The sequence below is a fragment of the Lissotriton vulgaris genome, chromosome 4_1 (assembly GCF_964263255.1).
Source record: "Lissotriton vulgaris chromosome 4_1, aLisVul1.2, whole genome shotgun sequence".
NCBI lineage: Eukaryota > Metazoa > Chordata > Amphibia > Caudata > Salamandridae > Lissotriton > Lissotriton vulgaris.
This window is the reverse complement of record NC_141691.1, coordinates 2,047,769,120-2,047,790,351: the sequence shown is the minus strand read 5'-3', so window position 1 is coordinate 2,047,790,351 and position 21,232 is coordinate 2,047,769,120. Positions and strand designations below refer to the sequence as shown.

General features: G+C 48.5%; 1 protein-coding gene across 1 annotated transcript in view; it reads right to left on the bottom strand.

Moving 5' to 3' along the window:
• The window catches only part of HGH1 (HGH1 cochaperone), a 159,001-nt gene that overhangs the window by 26,714 nt on the left and 111,055 nt on the right, over positions 1-21,232 (bottom strand). Inside the window, exon 6 of the mRNA XM_086966434.1 lies at positions 10,172-10,294. Within this exon, the coding sequence (XP_086822560.1) occupies positions 10,172-10,294 (123 nt within the window). The remainder of the gene's footprint in view (positions 1-10,171; positions 10,295-21,232) is intronic.

Here is a 21,232-nt window from a genome sequence, read left to right as displayed (position 1 = left end):
CTCCACTCTGAAGCTCCACTCTGCACTCTGAAGCTCCACTCTGAAGCTCCACTCTGAAGCTCCACTCTGGAGCTCCACTCTGGAGCTCCACTCTGGAGCTCCACTCTGAAGCTCCACTCTGAAGCTCCACTCTGAAGCTCCACTCTGAAGCTCCACTCTGCACTCTAAAGCTCCACTCTGCACTCTGAAGCTCCACTCTGAAGCTCCACTCTGAAGCTCCACTCTGGAGCTCCACTCTGAAGCTCCACTCTGAAGCTCCACTCTGGAGCTCCACTCTGGAGCTCCACTCTGGAGCTCCACTCTGGAGCTCCACTCTGAAGCTCCACTCTGAAGCTCCACTCTGAAGCTCCACTCTGCACTCTAAAGCTGCACTCTGAAGCTCCACTCTGCACTCTAAAGCTCCACTCTGAAGCTCCACTCTGCACTCTGAAGCTCCACTCTGAAGCTCCACTCTGAAGCTCCACTCTGAAGCTCCACTCTGAAGCTCCACTCTGCACTCTAAAGCTCCACTCTGAAGCTCCACTCTGCACTCTAAAGCTCCACTCTGAAGCTCCACTCTGAAGCTCCACTCTGAAGCTCCACTCTGAAGCTCCACTCTGAAGCTCCACTCTGCACTCTGAAGCTCCACTCTGAAGCTCCACTCTGAAGCTCCACTCTGAAGCTCCACTCTGAAGCTCCACTCTGCAGCTCCACTCTGAAGCTCCACTCTGAAGCTCCACTCTGCAGCTCCACTCTGCAGCTCCACTCTGCAGCTCCACTCTGAAGCTCCACTCTGAAGCTCCACTCTGAAGCTCCACTCTGAAGCTCCACTCTGAAGCTCCACTCTGAAGCTCCACTCTGAAGCTCCACTCTGCACTCTAAAGCTCCACTCTGAAGCTCCACTCTGCACTCTAAAGCTCCACTCTGAAGCTCCACTCTGCACTCTAAAGCTCCACTCTGAAGCTCCACTCTGCACTCTAAAGCTCCACTCTGAAGCTCCACTCTGAAGCTCCACTCTGAAGCTCCACTCTGAAGCTCCACTCTAAAGCTCCACTCTGAAGCTCCACTCTGCACTCTGAAGCTCCACTCTGAAGCTCCACTCTGAAGCTCCACTCTGCACTCTGAAGCTCCACTCTGAAGCTCCACTCTGAAGCTCCACTCTGAAGCTCCACTCTGAAGCTCCACTCTGAAGCTCCACTCTGAAGCTCCACTCTGCACTCTGAAGCTCCACTCTGAAGCTCCACTCTGCACTCTGAAGCTCCACTCTGAAGCTCCACTCTGAAGCTCCACTCTGAAGCTCCACTCTGAAGCTCCACTCTGAAGCTCCACTCTGCACTCTGAAGCTCCAATCTGAAGCTCCACTCTGCACTCTGAAGCTCCACTCTGAAGCTCCACTCTGAAGCTCCACTCTGAAGCTCCACTCTGAAGCTCCACTCTGAAGCTCCACTCTGCACTCTGAAGCTCCACTCTGAAGCTCCACTCTGAAGCTCCACTCTGGAGCTCCACTCTGGAGCTCCACTCTGGAGCTCCACTCTGAAGCTCCACTCTGAAGCTCCACTCTGAAGCTCCACTCTGAAGCTCCACTCTGAAGCTCCACTCTGCACTCTAAAGCTCCACTCTGCACTCTGAAGCTCTACTCTGCACTCTGAAGCTCCACTCTGCACTCTAAAGCTCCACTCTGAAGCTCCACTCTGCACTCTAAAGCTCCACTCTGAAGCTCCACTCTGAAGCTCCACTCTGAAGCTCCACTCTGAAGCTCCACTCTGAAGCTCCACTCTGAAGCTCCACTCTGCACTCTAAAGCTCCCCCTTTGTCAGCGTTTTACCGTCATTTTCTTTATCAGTCTTCACCCCGTTTCGCATGTTAAAATAGAAAAAAACATTTAATTCCAGCAAGCGTTCTTCATTGAAAGCCAGTCTAGGCAAAAACGAAAGTAATAAAAAGTGAAACTGACACGCCACTCCACACACAGCAAGCAGCGCGCTCCCGAGGTGAAATCTGACAGCCTCAAAGCGCGCGTCTGCTATGTGTCCACATTCCTAGGTACAGGCCAATACGGGCCACAATAGGTCTGAAGCAGACACCTTCAATGCTCACGCATTGAGGGTAGGTCTGCTCGACCTAAAAAGGAGGGACAAAGAGGCAGGGCTGACCACTAGTGCAAGCAAGGATTGAAAGGACACTGAAACAAACAAATTAAAAGTAAGGGGATGACTTTAAGCCAAAAGAAGAAATTACAACAGGTCTCGAATGCTCGACCTAAAAAAGCATTTGATACTCTTTCTTGGACAAATTTATGGGAAGTACTTTGGAGAAAGGGTTTTGGCCCACAGTGCCGTGCTTGGGGAGGCCTGTTATACAGGGCACCTAGGGAGCAAGTGCACACCAGTCAAGTGGGTGTCAGAGGCCTTCAACTATGGGAGGGGTACGAGACAGTGGTGCTCGGTGTCCCTGCTCCTCTTTGCCCTCGTCATGGAGCCCCAGGTGCTCTATCTGAAAGACAAACTGGGTGATCAGAGAATAAGAGTGGGAGACACAATCCACATAGTGTCTGTGTATGCAGGCGACACCCTACTATACGTGCCTGCCCCAGTCCTATTTGTCCCAGGGCTGTTACAACTTATGACAGCTTTCGATCCTGTATCAGGTCTCTGAGTTAACCGCCACAAGATGGTGTTGTCTCCCATAGTAGCACCAGCCCGGCAGCAGACATCCCAGAGTTGGATTTCCCTTGGGAAACAAAACAAGTCAAGTCAAGTCAAGTCATAAGATTTGTATAGCGCACTACATACCCAGAGGGTTTCAAGGCGCTTAGGAAGGGGACTTTTGTTACCTTGGGATTCAAGTAACACATGACGAACACCACCAATATGACCTGAATATGGGCACCATTGTGCGGGATCTTACTCGTTCTGTAGCGTTTCGGAAGACCCTGCAGTTGTCGGTCATGGGGCAGGTAGCCCTTAGCAACATGGTACTACTACCGAGATGCCTATATGTCATGCAGAATTCCTTTTGCACTTTGCCAAATGTACTCTTGTAACAAGTCAATGGAGTATTGATCTCACCGATCTGGGCAGGCAAACGCAGAATAGTCAAACTATACTGGACCTAGAGTAAAGAGGTCTTGGCCTCCCAGATCTTCAGTTATACTACCTAGTAGGGTTACTGCAGTATGTAGCATTATGGTCTGAGGAAGAATCTAATTGGGAGAAGAAGTTGCGGTCGGGACTGGTATCTCCAACTAACCTCCCAAAGCTACTAATGGGAGGGCGCAGGACCCAAGCAGGTATCCCATCCATAGTATCCCAGTTTGCAAAGGCCTGGAAAAGGGTGGAAACACATGTATTGCAATGCAAATCATATGCACGAATGCTCCTTTGGTGTCTCACACCCTTCTTGCGTTTGAAGAACTCCATGGAATTAATGCCATGGATAGAGGGACATTGCTGGAATGTGGGGGACCTTTATTTGAAGAATTCCTTTATAATGCTTGCCGAAGCGGTTGATCTGTTCGGGGATGGCCCGGGGCAATACCTGCAGTACGGCGGTATATCATGCATGGGCTGCAATATATGGATCAGTTTCCCTGATGAGTTGAAGTTTATATTGGACCTGGGTTCACATAGGGCCTTATTTTCCGTATCTACGCGGTTCTGAAGGTAGATTGATACTAGTAGGAACCGCACCCTGTGGAAAGGTGACCTCGATACCCTACTCACAGATGGGGAGTGGAGGCGGGACAGGGCACAGGTGCAGGAGACTGTCAGTAATGCTAGATTCAAATGAACACAATTCTACTACCTCCACAGGGCTTATCTGACCCCTCAAAGACTGAGAAAGATCTACCAAACACGTGCAGCTGACTGTCTACGGTGTGTCACCTGCCGTTTTTATCCACGTGGAGTTGCAGGGTACTACATCAGTACTGGACTCAAGTCACCTGCTCGTTGGCCCAGATAACAGCAATAAGAGTGTCCCGATCCATCGGACACTGCCTTCTGCCAATCCCTAAGAAAAGAAGGAAAATGAGTTACTGGTACTCACTAGGCGTTGTATTGTCATTCACTGGGCACAGGAGCGCCCATGACAGGTGGCGTGTGGATGTACTGGAATGTGCAGTAGAGGAGGAGGTACGCATCCTAAGAGTCCACAGGAATGAACATACAGGGAGTGACCCCGAGAGGTGGAAAGAGATGGTGGACCGGGTGGGAGAAGAATAGGAGGATGAGATGAAAACCTCAACTGAGGAATCATCTGCTAGAGTACAGACTCCACTCCACTTCACTTAGCAGACGATCAGGCAAATTAATTGCTTAGGTGTCATGCGTCTCTAGTTGGTAAATGCGATGGTTGCAGCATGGTGAGTTATATTCGTGAGAGAGTGTGCTATGAAGGAGTGCCATGTTTCCTAGTTTGTGAGCCCCTGGGATTTTACCCCCTCTTTTTGTTGTACCCCCATGTTTCACAGGACTCTTCTACATGGATAATTTGAAGATAGACTGTTCCCCTCCCAGAACTGTTGTAACAATATTGCAAAAAAGCTCTCTTTTTCATGCTTGAAATGGTTAATACAGATATATTTTAAAAAAGCAATACAAAACAACTGATCTGAGGATGCTTCCCATAACAGTGTGAATAAAATGAATGGGTTTTCTCAGAAGTTATCCTATAGATTTCGTTTGAAAAGTCATTTATAGTACAAGAGGACACAAGCAGAGAAAATAAGATTTATTATCAATTATGAGTGTGAGGAGGGGCCAAGACTCACAAGAGGTGTGGCCTTGAGTGGATTATTATACTCTTCCCCTCCTTCAACATTTATAAATACCATATCACTCTGCACTCCTGCATGTATACTTTATTCTTTAGTTTTCCTTTTCCACATGTGGGGGTTATAAAGTAATATTTTAACCAGAATCAGCTCACAGGGGGCTAAATATGTGCAGAGAGACAAAACCTATTTAGTGATATTTTAGAAGTACTGGCCCAGTTTCCCTCTTCTCTATAGAGTGACCATCACTGGAGCCTGTCAGGCAGTAAGTACACATTTCTCAAGCTAGTTCTACTGTACAATGGTAGTAAACTATTTTTACTGGCACTGCAGTGCAAGTCTGGATTCTACTGAGTAAACTTAAAGACTGGGAGCTTGATTTTAAGTTGGATGATAATGGAAATTTCTTCCATTTCTGAAGGATCTGCTAACCTCAAAATCCACAAGCAGAATTGTCTTCACTATTGGAGTAGAATGGCGGAGGAAACACCACCAACAGATTCTATACTCCAAACATGAAACATTTTAGCATTTGTTGGGATGCATGTCCCCCTGTAAGACTTGGAAATGTGGCGCCAACCTGATCCGCGTACCTTTTTCAACATACCCCATATTACTCCTCCAATGGATAGTCAGCATGCGAGAAGTACACAGGTTAGTTCTGCTGAAGCAGTCTACACCAAGAATGCACTACTAGTCAGAGTGGCTACTGCTACCGCTTAACAAGTTAAGAAGTGACTGATGTCAATGGTTTCTGACCACAATTCCAGTCACAAACCAAATATCGATTGATTATGGACTCCTGAGTTGTGGTGGTAAGTGTAGGAGGGTAGATACCGGACTATGGTTGCCCCCAACTTTTTGCCTGGTGTTTTGCTGGTTTTCCGACTTAGTTGACCTGGGACCCTGCTATTCAGGACCCCAGGCCCACTGCTCTCTCTCTAAAATGGATTCCATGTACCTTAGGTACACATCCAATTGGTACTGGGCCACCTTATCAGACCCTGTAACTCAGGGCATAGGTGTACCCAGGGCCTACCAGGGGCTGCAGCATGTATTATGCCACCCCTGGCTGGCCATCTAAATCTGACACAACTGGCTGCACGACAGCTGGGGCAAGGTGGCGTAATCACCCTTTGCTTTAGATATAGTATACCTATATCTAACCCTAAAATGGACACATATATTCCTATCAGTCACTCCTATGGCAGGCCTTGACAATCCTGAAGGCAGAGTGCTTGGAATTATGTGAGATGGTGCTCTGGCATGAGCTGAGCCCGTCTGCAGCTTGCGGAACCAAGTCCTAATAGCTGTTCTATGATAACGCGTACCATACTCTTAAGTGCCTTATAATCCTCGCGGTTATATGCCAACTCTGGTATCGCTTTATCAAAACATGTCGAGTAAGGTGTCATACAAATTGGAATACTAACCCCTCGCCAATTCTGGCGACGGGGTTAGCATTCCACCCTTCTAGAGGGACACGACATGTATGTAACTGTGAACCCCGGTTAAAGTTAACTCGAGCCTCAGCATCACAAAATGGATGCTGCCCCCACAGACACAAGTCTGACCTCCTGCTGCTGGGAGTCCTTCCAGCGAGGAGAGCTTGGACAAAGAGTTTCCTGTCAGGGGCGGTGCTAGCACCATCCCAGACAGGGTTTTGTGTATCCTGGGTAGGCAGGGCTTTAGAGGAAGGTGACTGCAAGTGGCACCCCGGTGCTCACTATGCATAGGCCGGCTTGAACCAGTTCCAGGGGCACACCAGCCCCTGAGCTGGGGAAAGTCCGGCATGGGAGAGGGGTGTAACCACACCCCTTCCTGGTCCCACCCATGGGCAGGACCTAGTCGCGTACCAGCCCCTTTCTTTAGAATAAAGGTGGGAGCGGGGACGCTTCCAAATTAGATCATCTTTGAATCCTGAAACTACTTTCTACGAAAGGAACTCAAGACTTCTTCTCAAGATTTCTCCCTTGTGACTAAGGAGTAGTCACCCTGCATCTGCGGGCACCAACTAAGTAACCTGCGGTTTGCTGCACGTCCTTCCTCCAGAACCAGACCGACCGGCACGACGAGACCCGGCTTCCCTGGCACCTCTGACCTCTACCTGCATCATCAGCCCAGCTGAGATTCGTGGGTGTGACGAGACCTCGAGGGACCGGCCATCTTCAGAACTGCACTACACTTATCCAGCACGACCGCCGAGGGATCCTCGAGTGAGTGCTTTGGGGTTTGAGAAGCCCTAACCCTGAGCAGCTCCAGCACCGAAGTCCAGCCCCCCAGCATCCACCAGATCTGCGTGGGGCCCTTCTGCTCTTTGCTGCTCACCGCGTTGTCCGGCTACTTGCCTGCTGGCTTGTAGCCCTCTTGATGACGAACAACGACACTTCCATCGCTGGTCTGGTTGCTCCAGACTGGCCCTTGCTCCCCTCCAACAGAGGAGCACCCCGGACCCTCCTGGTCCACTCCAGACGCCATTTTGAGTCCACCGCGTGGGCTTGCATTTGCCAAGAGTTGTTGCCCCAATCCTGGGTCCAGCATCGCCGACAGCAAATACCTTCGTGGGACAGCTCGCACCTCCATCCTGGTCGCCGACAACGCCTCCTGGTCCAAGAAACTGCAGAGCCCAGCGTTGCCCACTCACCCACCTGGTCGAGGTGACTTCATCCGGTGCCATCCTGGTGCCCATCTAATCACTGGCTAGTGATTCAGAACTTGGTCCCCTCTGCTTACAGGTACTCTTCTTCAGCTGACCCAGTCCTTGGATCACCCCGGAACATCTTCACTGGTCGCCTGCCAGCAACTTCCACTTCAGGCTCCTGGTTCGTCAACGAGGGTTTCCGACGACACTTGAACCCTATGCAGCCGCAGCCCCAGGGCTAGGTAAACCGAGTACCACGGTGCTCCAGAGTAGAACAACTCTCTAAGTGTCTAGATCCACTTTCGTTTTTGACCTACCTAGTCGGGTTCGCCCGAGAACACTAACTTTGTAATTTCTAGCAACCATAGACTTTGTCCCGCATTACGCGTGAGAGTTTCCACTCTGCACACGACGTCCCTAGGCCTTCTGCTTTTAATCCAATGGTTCAGCATTGTAGGTCCAGCGATTCTAAAGTCTATGAGAGTAGTACTTACCTGCTAGTAATTTCTCATTCCACTTTTAGAGTATATGGTTTTTCGTGCCCCTCGGGCATTTGTGTAAATTGTGCGACTTTCAGTATTTCTTTAAGAGCTTTGTATTGTGCTTAGCGCCCTGTCCTCATAAAGAGTCCAGGGCTGTTGTGTTCTAAATAAATATCCTTTTATTTTCATAACAACTTGTGTGGTGTCCTTTCACTTGGTGTTCAAGGGGTATATGTGATGGTATAACAGCTGGCTTAACACGCCCTCTAGAGTTTAGCCTAAAGACTGCTCTTGTCCATGCTACTAGGATAGCTGGTCTATACGGTTGACTTACAACCAATCATCAATAAGGGTCATTTGGACTGATACATAGTGATCACTAGAATAGTGAGCACTGCATATCAGGCCAATTTCTCACATTAAGGAGTTCGCAAAGACTAAAGTATACCAGTGTGACAACTTTTGGTTTGTGAATTATGTCCAGGAAAAAACTGCTGCCTCCGCTCAAAGTCTACAGAAATGGGAAACCTTTTTCAAAAGAAGCATTTGGCCCTTTAACACACATGGATGTTTAAAAAATATACATTTCTTATGTGGGAGTGCCAATGCGGGGATTGAGGTCTGCAGTCTCTTGCAGGCCTCCTTCCTGCATTCACAGCCAATTCAGAAGGCTTCAAATTATGGCTTGCTTAATTTTAGTTAGGTATGTCATTTAGCAACCTCCTGTTAATGGATAATATGTAAACTCAACCTATTTGTACATAGGTCACCTCACACTCTGCATAGCCATTTGCAAAGTAACTGGTGTACAAACTGCACACCCTGGTTTGTGAATTGATACAGTACAACAGCCCCTAGTGCCTAGCACATGGATGGTATGAAGAGTTAGAGTTTCTTGTATGAATACGGACCGTATCTTTCCTTTTTGCTCATAGCTACTTCTTAAAACTTATGCAACTGGCCGGACATTGAGTTTTTTTATTGTGTATTATTTAATATGTAAGGCTGTATCCCGGCTTCAACCCCTGTCAATGTCCAGCAACCATTGATTGTGGCAGAACTCCAAGGAAAGGCCTTATACCATTACCGCTAAACTAGAAAATCAAAGTCCTTTAAGCACTGCACTGAAACATCTGGAACTGTACCTCCGACCTGGATGAATCTCATTATAAATGCCAGGAAAGGAAGAGGTATGTAGGACAGAGACGGGTCGGCATGAAACAGGAGAGAACTGGAAAGAGTCATGTGTAGGGTGGGTCAGATCAATCTGTCTCTGCACATTTGTAGAGCAAGTTCAAATATCAGGAATAGTTCAAAGGACTGGAAAAATGTTTTATTGAGATACCAAGTCACATTCCTGATAGAGGTTTTTATGGCCTTATTTCACTAAGTCGTCCCTTGAGAGTTATTAAATATTTAGTGCAGTACAGAGTATGTTGGATTGATAAAATCTTCACTCCATAATTCCCTGAAGTAATTCTATTCTCAGCTGAATATATCTCATACTACAAGGGTAAGAGGACCTTCCCTGTTGCCTTGGATGGACCCAGAGGTAGTTCGTTTCAAGCTCTGCAAAGTTGGAACGGCGAACGGAGGGGATTCTACGATCGGATGTAAATGAAATGGACATCGATCTACACTTCGTTCGCACCCAAGGCAAGGGACTAGCAGCCTGATTCCTCATTGGGAAGTTTTGCGAGTCTGAAATAGTGATTCATAAGGAATCGCTATTCCAGACTCGCAAAACGGGATTCATGTAGGAATAGCAATATTTGTTGCGATTCCTACAGATTCCTTATTTTAATCGCAAATGAGATTGCGCTTTCAAGGATGCAGGGGTGTCCAAAGGACACCCTGTAACACCCCTGAAATGTCAAATTACACAGAGGTTACACACACACACATGTCCAAAAGACATGTGTGTGTAACATGCAACTTAGAAAAATGCTTTTAAAAGCATTTTTTTAAAGTTTTCGCTATTTACCAGGAGGTTTGATCTCGCGGTAAATAGCGGCCCAAAATTGCGAAATCGCAATTTTTAAATGTTTCAAGAATAGCATTTAAGGAATCTCTAATAGAGATTCCTTAAATGCTATTCCTCGCAAATATGCGAGTTCTGAAATAGCGAATTTTGCATTTGGGATGATGAATCCCAAATGCAAAAATTGCACTCGCAGAATCTGGCCCTTTGCGAGCGCAATTACCTTTCATGAATCAGGCTGTAGATCCCATGCAACCATGGACAGATGAAGTGGCAGACAAATTCGGAAGGGAGAAGGGTTTAAACACATTTACCTGGATCAGCTTCTCGCAGGCTGCACTCACATCTGGCTCCTTCTCCCACTGGTGGAATTCCCTCATGATCAGGTATGTGCCCTTCTCCTTCACTAAGTGCCTTCCTCTCTTTGTAGATGTGAGCTGCAAAAGATCATACAATCAGTTTAACAATCTCAATGCAAATAACAACTTCACATCAAACTATGTTGCCCAGAAACCCTACAAAACTGTGATCTGACTTGGATGCAGTGCCAAATACCTCGAGTCCATTTTGAACAACATTTGGAAACTGCAGTAGGCATTCAGCGCTACACCACGGCAGTGTCGGTTCGATTATATGTGAGCTATACTTACATGCAGGGACACTGGGTGGTCCGAATGAACGTTTACAGCAATAGATTGGCACCTAAATCTGACAGCTGTGAGTTATACTGCCTGCAATGGGGAATAACATGCATAGCTGAATGATCCCCCTTCACGTGGAAAGGCCCTTATTCACTCACATTAACCAAACTTTGGGAGAAAGGGGGGTAGGGTGCTTGTTAGAATTGGGGTTTCTGGTTGACAGAGTATGCACCTTGTACAAGCAGGAACCACCACTCTAGTCAGGGTTAGCTAGATACACACTAAAAGATAACCTGTGCTCGCTCTCTGGTAGCTTAGCACAGAGCAGTAAGGCTTATCTAAAGAGGCAATGTGTAAAGTATGTGTATAACACACACACAGTAAATCAATGAAAACACCACAAAAATACTCCACACAGGTTTAGAAAAATAGATTAAATTTTTATGAGTTGAACAAGACCAAAATAACAAAAATCTAATACATAAAACCAAATTAATGAATTTCTAAAGAATAAATCGAAACGTAGTGCTTAGAAGCTAGCGCTTAGGAGTTACTTGAGGTAGCAATGGACTGGGGTAAATCCAAAGTTTAGGCCGGCTACACGACTCACGCAGGTCCCGTTGAAAAAGTACCTTTGATGGAGCAAGCGTCAACGTCAAAGACTCGATGTGTTGCTTCCGAGCCATGCAGGCAATGAAGACTTCGTCACTGAACCCCTTTACAATGCAGGCGATACGATATTGTTGATGACGCGCAGTCCGTCAAAGTGATGTCGTCTGCAGGCAATGCGTTGGATCTGATCAGCGCAAGGTCGTCACTGCGTTGATTTTGATGGTTCTGGACAGCAGAAATCACTTTTCAAAGGCCCAGAACTGGATTGGCACCACTTGGCAGGGCAGGACTCACTGATGGCAGAGACCAGGTGCTGTTGCAGAGTTGAAAAAAGTCTTTGACGGCCCTGAGACTTTGGAATAGAGGGCAAAACAGCAATCCCTTGGAGTCACTCTGGGTTCAAGTGAGATGGGTGCAGTCCTTGTCCTCAGCAGGGCAGAGAACAGCAGGCAGCAGGGCAGCATAGCAAATCAGCTCTTCCAGGCAAGCAGTCAGGCAGAGTGGCAATCCTTTCAGCACAGTAAATGTTACACCTGGCAGAGTTCTTCACAGGTCCAGTACTGTACTGTTTTGGTAGGGTCAGAGCCCCAGTACTTATACCTGTTGGACTTGGCCCTTTTTGTAGGGTCATCCCTGAACTTTTTGCCTTCCTCCTCTATTTTGTCTGACCTGTTGTTGGCTGTTTTATGACTCTGGGCACTTTAACACTGCTGATCAGTGCTAAACTGCATATGCTCGCCCTGTTGTAAATTGATGTATGGATTAGCGATTCCATGATTGGCTTGTTTGGTTTACTTGTAAGACCCTAGCTAGTACAGTGCACTGAGTGTGCCCAGGGCTTGTAAATCCAAATGCTGCTGGTGGGCTTGTAGCACTGGTTGTACCACCCACAGAAGCAGCCTGGTAAAATGTGTCTAAGGCCTGCCATTGCAGAGCCTGTGTGCAGTCTGGTACTGCCATGTTGACTGGGAAAGTGCATCCACTTGCCAGCCCCTAAACCTTCCCTTTGCTTCATATCAGACATCCCTATGGTAGGCCCAAGGGCAGGGTGCATTGTAAGTATAAGGTAGGACAAGCCCTGATGTGTGTGGCATGTCCTAATAGTGAATTACAGCCGTTTTCATTTTTCACTAATGCAAGGCTACCTGTTCTCCATAGGCCATAATGGGCAGTTAGATTATTACATTTTATAATCCTAACTGACTCAGGAAACTAGGTAGAAATTCGAGTTTTGTATGCCTGAACTCAGAATGATAAAATGCATCTTTTAGTGAAGTTGGTTTTAACATTCTGTGTTTGAAAATACCACTTTTAGAAAGTAGGTATTTTCTTGTCCTACTATCCTAGCTTGCCTCTGCTAGGTTGTGTATTCCTTGTCTGGAGTTTGAGTGACAGGGCTGGGGGATTCCAAGATACAGGATGAGTCAGCCCAGTGGTGAATAGAGATATCTGCATCAAGATAGGAGTTGCACCTGGGGCCTGAATAGGACTGTATCTGCCCCCCACAGTGCTGGTTACACCCCCTGTGGTGCATTTGATGTCTCTGCCCTGCACTGTGAAAGGAGAGAAGAAATCATGTCAACAGAGTGCTCCGGAACTGGTTTGGACTAGGCAAAGGCCCCTCTGCCCTCAGAGGACAAAGGATGTTGGAGTATAAATATTGGGACCCTGATCCCAAGAAATTAGATCACTTTTGGAACACAAGAAGAAACCTTTACTGAGGAGAGGAACCTGAAGAAACTGAGGAGAGACAAACCCTAAGCTGAAGTGCTGCTTGGGGGATTAGCCTACAGTGGTTGCCTGACTGCCAAAGAAAGGAGAAAGAACTTTGTGTGCTTTATTTTCAACTTGTGAAGGATCTCCAAGGGCTTGGAACAGAGCTTGCCTTCTGCTGAAGTCTCAGGGACAACAGACTTCAACCCCCAGCTCCCCAGAGTTCTTTTGGAAGTGCCTGCTGCTGTTTTGGCCTTCAGAGTAACTGTTGTCGCAAGGAGCTGGAAGCGCGACTCAACGAGAAAGAAGCGTGTCGCCATAGCTGCTGCTGCCGTCGCATCTTGAATGTCGGCGCTGTAGCTGTCGTATTGCACCGCATCGAGAAAAGTGCCTCACATCCTCCGGAGAAGCGCACCGCCATCGGAGCTGCTGCTGTCGCATCTTGGATGTCGCCGCTGTAGTTGTTGCATTGTGTGGAAGCCTCTCGCAACGTCGGAAAAGAGTGTCGCAGCCGAGGCTGTTGCATCGCTGAACAAGGGTGTCGCCGCTGCAGCTGTGCATCGAACCTAGACATCTCGCATCATCGGAGAAGCGTGCTGCAACTGGAAGATCGAAAAACCAAAGGAAATGGTGGACGGAGCTTTGACAATACAAGCACTCACCCCCAGTCAACTGATCTGGGTTTAATCCATCACCGTTCTTTAGCCCACTCTGCCATCCCAGTTCAGACATGGCCATATGCAAATCAGTCTGACCCTGTGCAACTGGAAGATCTTCACGTCTTTATTTCTTTGCACCTGAACTTTGCCGCATTTCCATCGCTGCAACATTGCTTGTTGTGGAAGCGCAACGCATCGTAAGGTACATTGACGCAAAGTGTCGCATCTTAAGAACTGAACTGAACTAAGCTAAAACTACAATTTTTAAGTACAGTATTGTGGGTTTTTGTTGTTTATGGTCTTGTGTTAAATCTATATAAAGAATACTTATTTTTGCTATAAAACCTGGTGTGGTGTTCAACAGTAGTGTTGTCACTGGATTACTGTATGTGTTCACTGCCCCTGAGATAAGCATATCTGCTAATGCCAAGCTACCAAGGGGGTGAGCAGGGGTTATTTTAGGAGTGTACCTCCTTACCCTGATTAGAGGCAAGGATTCCTATTTGTCACAAGTATCTACCTGTGCTAACTAGAGACCCCCAAATCTAACAATACCTAGTTGCGCTTTTGAAGTGGGGGTGACTTCAAAGCAAGCCCTTGAAGTGCACAAGTGCTGCTTTCATCCCAGCCCTGGTCCTAGACTATCAGTAGGGGGTAATCAGCCCTTTGTGCGGGAAACAGGACACTGCCTATTCAGGTGTGTCAGCTCCCCCTCTCTCTTCCTGCCCAGGAAGAGCTATCAGAATGCAGAGGAGTTTTCTGTCACACCCACCTTTCCTGGGTTTGTGGCTGTCTAGAGCGAATGCACAAAGCGTAGCTGTTTTCCACCCCAGATGTGTATTGGAGAAAGGCTGCAAGGCAGACAGAGCAGTAAGAGCAGAGACATTTCCACTTTCTAAAAGTGAAAATGAGGTAGATTGAGCAATATGAGGCTCTCACCCTTAAGCTAGACACAGTAGCCATTGACGTCAATTTGATTAGAGCGGACTTATTGAAGACTAATGAGAAGGTCAAATCCTTAGATCTGAAGACCTCCAGCCTCACGACCGACGTGTCCGACTTACAGACGGAGGTCGGCAATCTGCGATCCTCCAACGATCTCATGGCTCGCCGACTGGAGCATTTTGAAAATAGGGCCAGACGCAATAATGTACGTATTATTGGGGTCCCGGAAAACTCGGAAAATCTCGCTCCAGATCTCCTTGTGGAGGACCTCATCCTAAATTACCTCGCCCCCAAAGGCCTCAGTAAATTCTTTGCTGCGGAGCGTGCGCACCGAGTACCGGGTGGGAAGCCGAAGCCGGGTGCCCCTCCGAGACCGATTATCGCCAGAATTTTCAACTTTAGAGACAGAGATGCTATCCTGCAGGCATCGCGGGTGGGCGTCCCCGTGACGTTTGAAAACACAACGGTGAGCTTCTTCCCGGACTTTACCCAGTTTGTTCAGAGGCAGAGGATGGGGTTTCAGGGGGTGAAGCGACGGTTGAGAGACATGGGACTTGAAATATGCGATGCTATTTCCAACCAGGCTCCGTGTCGAGTATGAGGACCGAACATTTTTCTTTGATCGTTGTGAGAAGTTGGCCTGATATATAATGTTCACTATTCTAGTGAGCACTTTGTATCAGTCCAAACAACCATTATTGATGATTGGTTGTAAGTCAACCTTATAGACCAGCTATCCTAGTAGCATGGATACGAGCAGTCTTCGGGCTAAACTCCAGAGGGCGTGTTAAGCCAGCTGTTATACCATCACATATACCCCTTGAACACCAAGTGAAAGGACACCACACAAGTGTTATGAAAATAAACAGTGTATTTATTTAGATCACAACAGCCCTGTACTCTTTATGAGGACAGGGTACTAAGCACACAACAAAACTCTTACGAAAATACTTTAAGTTGCACAAATTACACAAATGCCCGAGGGGCACGAAAAACCATATACTACAAAAGTGGAATGCGAAATTACTAGCAGGTAAGTACTAATCTCATAGGGTTTGGAATTGCTAGGACTGAACTACTGAACCTTCAGATTACTAGCAGGAGGCCTAGGGGACTCGGGTGCAGAGTGTGCACTCTCACGCGGGATGCGGGACAAAGTCTATGGATGCTAGAATTTACAAAGTTAGTGTTCTCGGGCGAACCCGACTAGGTAGAGCTGAAACGAAAAAGGATCTGGACCCTTGGATAGTGAGGCTATGCTGGGGCACCGAAATGCCGAAGTTACCTAGCCCAGGGGCTGTGGCTGCATAGGTCTGGAAAGACGTTGGGAATCCTCGTTGCAGTCTATGGAGCCTGAAAGAAGAAGTTGCTGGCAGGCGACCAGTGAAGAGATTCGGATGGATCCAAGCCTGGATCGGGGATGGAAGACACCTGTAAGCAGAGGGGACCAAGATCTGAATCACTAGCCAGTGATTAGATGGGCACCAGGATGGCACCGGATGGAGTCACCTCGACCAGGTGAGTGAGCGACGCTGGGCTCTGCAGTCTCACGGACCAGGAGGCGTTGTCGGCGACCAGGATGGAGGTGCGAGCTGTCCCACGATGGTATCTGCTGTCGACGTCGCTGGACCCAGGATTGGGCAAAAAGTCTTGGCAAATGCAAGCCCACGCGGTGGACTCAAGATGGCGTCTGGAGTGGACCAGGAGGGTCCGGGGTGCTCCTCTTTTGGAGGGGATCAAGGGCCAGTCTGGAGCAACCAGACCAGCAGTGTTGATGTTGTCGTTCGTCGTCGGGAAGGTCACAAGCCAGCGGACTAGTAGCCAGACAACGCGGTGAGCAGCAAAAAGCAGAAGGGTCCCACGCAGATCTGGTGGATGCTGGAGGGCTGTACTTCGGTGCTGGAGCTGCTCAGGGTTGGGGCTTCTCGGACCCCAAAGCACTCACTCGAGAATCCCTCAGCGGTCGTGCTGGGCAAGAGTCGGGCAGTCTTGAAGATGGCCGGTCCCTCGAGGTCTCGTCGCACCCACGGATCCCAGCTGAGCTGTAGACGTAGGTAGAGGTCAGAGGTGCCAGGGAAGCCGGGTCTAGTCGTGCTGGTCAGTCGGATTCCGGAGGAAGGACGTGCAGCAAACCGCAGTATTCTTGGATGGTGCCTGCGGGTGCAGGGTGACTACTCCTTAGCCACAAGGGAGAAATCTTGAGAAGAAGTCGAGAGTTCCTTTCGTAGAAAGTAGTTTCAGGATTCAAAGATGATCTAATTTGGAAGGGGGCCCGCTCCTATCTTTATACTAGGAAAAGGGGCTGGCACGCGACTAGGTCCTGCCCATGGGTGGGACCAGGAAGGGGGGTGGTTACACCCCTCTCCCATGCCGGGCTTTCCCCAGCTCAGGGGCTGGTGTGCCCCTGGAACTGGTTCTAGCCGGCAGATGCATAGTGAGCACCGGGGTGCCACTTGCATTCACCTTCCTCTAAAGCCCTGCCTACCCAGGATACACAAAACCCTGTCTGGGATGGTGCTAGCACCGCCCCTGACAGGAAACCCTTTGTCCAAGCTCCCCTCGCTGGAAGGACTCCCAGCTACAGGGGGTCAGACGTGTGTCTGTGGTGGCGGCATCCATTTTGTGATGCTGAGGCTCGAGTTAACTTTAACCCCTTAAGTGCTGCTGACGGCCAATGGTCGTCAGCAGCGCTACCTCCCCAGTGCTGCGCACGACCATTGAACGTCCATTCAGCACTAGTTCTAATGGACAGCGCAGCACTGGGGAGAAATGTTTACACGCAGCTAAGGTGTTAACCGGGGTTCACAGTTACATACATGTCGTGTCCCACTAGAAGGGTGGAATGCTAACCCCGTCGCCAGAATTGGCGAGGGGTTAGTATTCCAATTCGTATGACACCTTACTCGACATGTTTTGATAAAGCAATACCAGAGTTGGCATATAACCGCGAGGATTATAATGTACTTAAGAGTATATGGTATGCGTTATCATGGAACAGCTATTAGGACTTGGTTCCGCAAGCTGCAAACGGGCTCAGCTCATGCCAGAGCACCATCTCACACGATTCCAAGCACTCTGCCTTCAGGATTGTTAAGGCCTGCCATAGGAGTGACTGATAGGAATCTGTGTGTCCATTTTAGGGTTAGATATAGGTATACTATATCTAAAGCAAAGGGTGATTACACCACCTTGCCCCAGCTGTCGTGCAGCCAGTTGTGTCAGATTTAGATGGCCAGCCAGGGGTGGCATAATACATGCTGCAGCCCCTGGTAGGCCCTGGGTACACCTATGCCCTGAGTTACAGGGTCTGATAAGGTGGCCCAGTACCAATTGGATATGTACCTAAGGTACATGGAATCCATTTTACAGAGAGAGCAGTAGGCCCGGGGTCCTGAATAGCAGGGCCCCAGGTCAACTAAGTCAGAAAACCAGCAAAACACCAGGCAAAAGGTTGGGGGCAACCATAGTCAGGTATCCACCTTCCTACACAACCCCCCCCCCCCCAAACGAAAGGAGATAAGGCTATCCTTGACCAGGTAAGCCTATATTGCCTGAGTGGCCATATGAGGTGGTACATGCACTGGCATGGTTACCCCCTGTATCATGGTCCACTAAGCAATCCCTCACCCTAAGGGTATCTGAGGGTCTCCACCATAGGGAATCACTACCTGTGGTGTGTTTGGCAAAGTAAAAGGCAGGTGCTGGGATGGAGTACTGAAGTGAGGCTCCACTAATGTTGGGCTCATCTTCCTCCAATCACTATTCACCCTATATGCCTTTCTTCCCATGACTGAGTTGCCGTGAGCTCTCAGGGTCAACATCTGGCTACCTAAAGCTGGAGGCTGAGTCCCTCTGTTTGGCTTACTGGAGGGACCAGTCAGGTTTGGGGTTTTTAGGCCCCAGGTTTGGCTGTGACCAGCAGTGTCCAGCTGTGGGAGTTCCCTAACTAAGTTTAAGGGGGATCCCTCAGGAGTGTGTTTTATTTTCACTTGGCTAGGACTACTAGCTTCAGTGATCCTAATCTGCCGATTGGGAAGTTCTTGTGGACAGGGGGCCCTTTGGGGTCCACCACTGGCCTCCCTGACCTCTACAGCCCTGGCTGACTGAGGCTGGGTAGAGAGGTGCAGGCTACCTGCTCCAGACTGGGTCCCACCTGGGAAGGGTCCACTGCCATCAGGGGCTCTGCCAGGCTAGGCCTGACTACCTCTGGTGCAGTTCCTTCACCAGGGGTAGAGTCAGTTCCCTGAGGAGGCTGGCTCTCACCTAGTGTCTGGGAGGGGGAAGACTCTTCTTCCTCCTCTATGCTCTCAGTTTGGGTGGAGTGATCCATTGTTTCAGGCTTCACGATCCCACTATCTGTCTGAGTAGAGGCTGAGACCATTTCAACCTTACCAACCTTTTCAGGGAGGAATGGTGCTTGGACTGGGGCTGTAGCTATTACTGCCCCACTAACCTTTCTGGGTAGGCCTATCATCCTGGAATGGGTTTCTTGCTCCACCTCAGCCCATGCTGAGAGTTCCAGGTCATTCCCCAGTAAGCAATCTACAGGTAGGTTGTCTGTCACTGCCACTCTCATGGGCCCTGTGACATTACCCCAGCTGAGCTCGACTACTGCCATGGGATGCCTTCTTTTCACTCCATGAACGTCTGTCACCTGATAAATGAAACCAGGGGTCAGTTGAGCAGAGGGGACCAGATGGTCAATCACCATGGTGATGCTGGCCCCTGTGTCTCTGTATGCCTCAACTTTCTGACCATTGATAAAGGGTTCTTGTCTATACTTTCCCAAAATGTGGGTACCAGTAGTGAAGTTGGCAAACCCCATGCCAGTCTCACAGACAAGAGTTGTGTCAGGGGATCTGGCTAGGCCATAATCCACCTGGTTTCCCAAAGTAATGCCCACCACATTCTTGGGGGCACTCCCACCACCTGGGGGATTACCACTAGTGGTAACAGGGGGTCTGGGAGTAGTACCTGGGGGTATGTTCTCCTTATTGTTGTTGGCCTTGGAACAACTGCTGTCACTTTTGTAATGGCCTACCTGTTTGCAGGTATGACAATAAGGTTTCTTTTGGGTTTTGGGAGAAGTTTGGGACCCACCCTTTCCACAGGAATTTTGGGGCCCTGATGTGGTTTGATCAGAAGATTTATTCCCACCCTTCTCTTGAGGCTTGGTTGATTCCTTCTTTTGGTCACCACCTTGTTTCTTAGGCCTGACCCTGGTTCTGACCCATTTGTCTGCCCTCTTACCCAATTCTTGTGGAGAGGTCAGATCAGAGTCTACCAGGTGCTGGTGTAATAACTGGTTCTGACAATTACTTAAGATTTGCTCTCTCATAATTAGATTGCACAATCCTTTAAAATCAGTAACCTTACTTCCCAGTAGCCAGCCTTCAAAAGCCTTAGTGGCACAATCAACAAAGTCAGCCCAATCCTGAGACTGAGTTTTCTGGGTGTCTCTGAACATCAACCTGTACTGTTCAGTGGTTAAACCAAACCCATCAACCAGTGTATTCTTCAGGACCTGGCAATTGTTAGCATCCTCAGCTCTAGTAGTGAGGAGCTTATCTCTACATTTGCCTTCAAAGGAGAGCCACAAGATAGCTGCCCACTGACTCTGGGGGACACACTGTACAGTGCAGGTCCTCTCCAAAGCAGTCATCCATTTGTGGATGTCATCCCCTTGTTTAAAGGGGGGCACTATCTTACTCAGGTGTCTAAACTCCTGTCTTTTTCTCTTGGGAGAATGCTGCCACCAGTGAGATCTAACCCACTTAACTTTTGCTCTCTAGCAAAGGCAAGCCTCTCTTTGGCCAGGGCAAGTTCATCCCTTTCAATCCTCAGATTGGCTTCCCTCATCTTAGCTTCATGCTCCCTTCTCTTAGGGGATGACATCCCTCTATGAGAAGAGGTCTGAGAGCCATTGGTTCGAATGGATCTGTTAGAGCCTCTGGATAGAGATCTAACTCGTCCATTCCCAATGTTAAGTCTGCCTGAGAGTGGCCCTGGGGGTCCCCCAAATCCATTCTAATGCCTACTTAAGTTGGTCCTAGTGAGTCTACTGACTTCTACCTGACCTTTGTCTGCCTCATCCCCTGATAACTTCTCTTCCTCCTCTGCATCATCTGCTGCTTGGAGGTTGAGGTCAGGGTCACCAAGGGTTCCCTCTAAGGGGGGCATATTCCCATCTGGATTAGAAGAATCTGGGTTAGCAGTTCTCCTGGCATCATAAGTCTCTAAGGGACCAATCAGAAAGGGAATGGTAGGGTTAAAACCCTGTTTTAGCTTCCTGGAGGTACACAATTGTCTCATCTCCTGGAAGCTAAGAGCTGCATATCTGGACATGACCTGTGGAGGGTCAACTGACACAAGGGGAGACTCAGAGTTTCCTCCTTTGTCTTACATGCTTTTCTAGTGTGGTGTAAGTGATGCACCTACCTACACTATTTGTTTGCCTACTGATCCCTTGCTAAGAGTTGTAGTCGGGGTGTGCTAGGCCCTGTTGAACTACAACAGCTGGTTCAGTAGAACTCAGAGTATTCTAAGCTAAGTTATATGTACCTAAATACTTATGTGATCTTTCACAATGATATTCTTAGGATACGTGTGGTAAAACAACAGCAAGCTCAAATCCCAACCGCTGCTCACCAATGTGAGAAGTTGGCCTGATATATAATGTTCACTATTCTAGTGAGCACTTTGTATCTGTCCAAACAACCCTTATTGATGATTGGTTGTAAGTCAACCTTATAGACCAGCTATCCTAGTAGCATGGATACGAGCAGTCTTCGGGCTAAACTCTAGA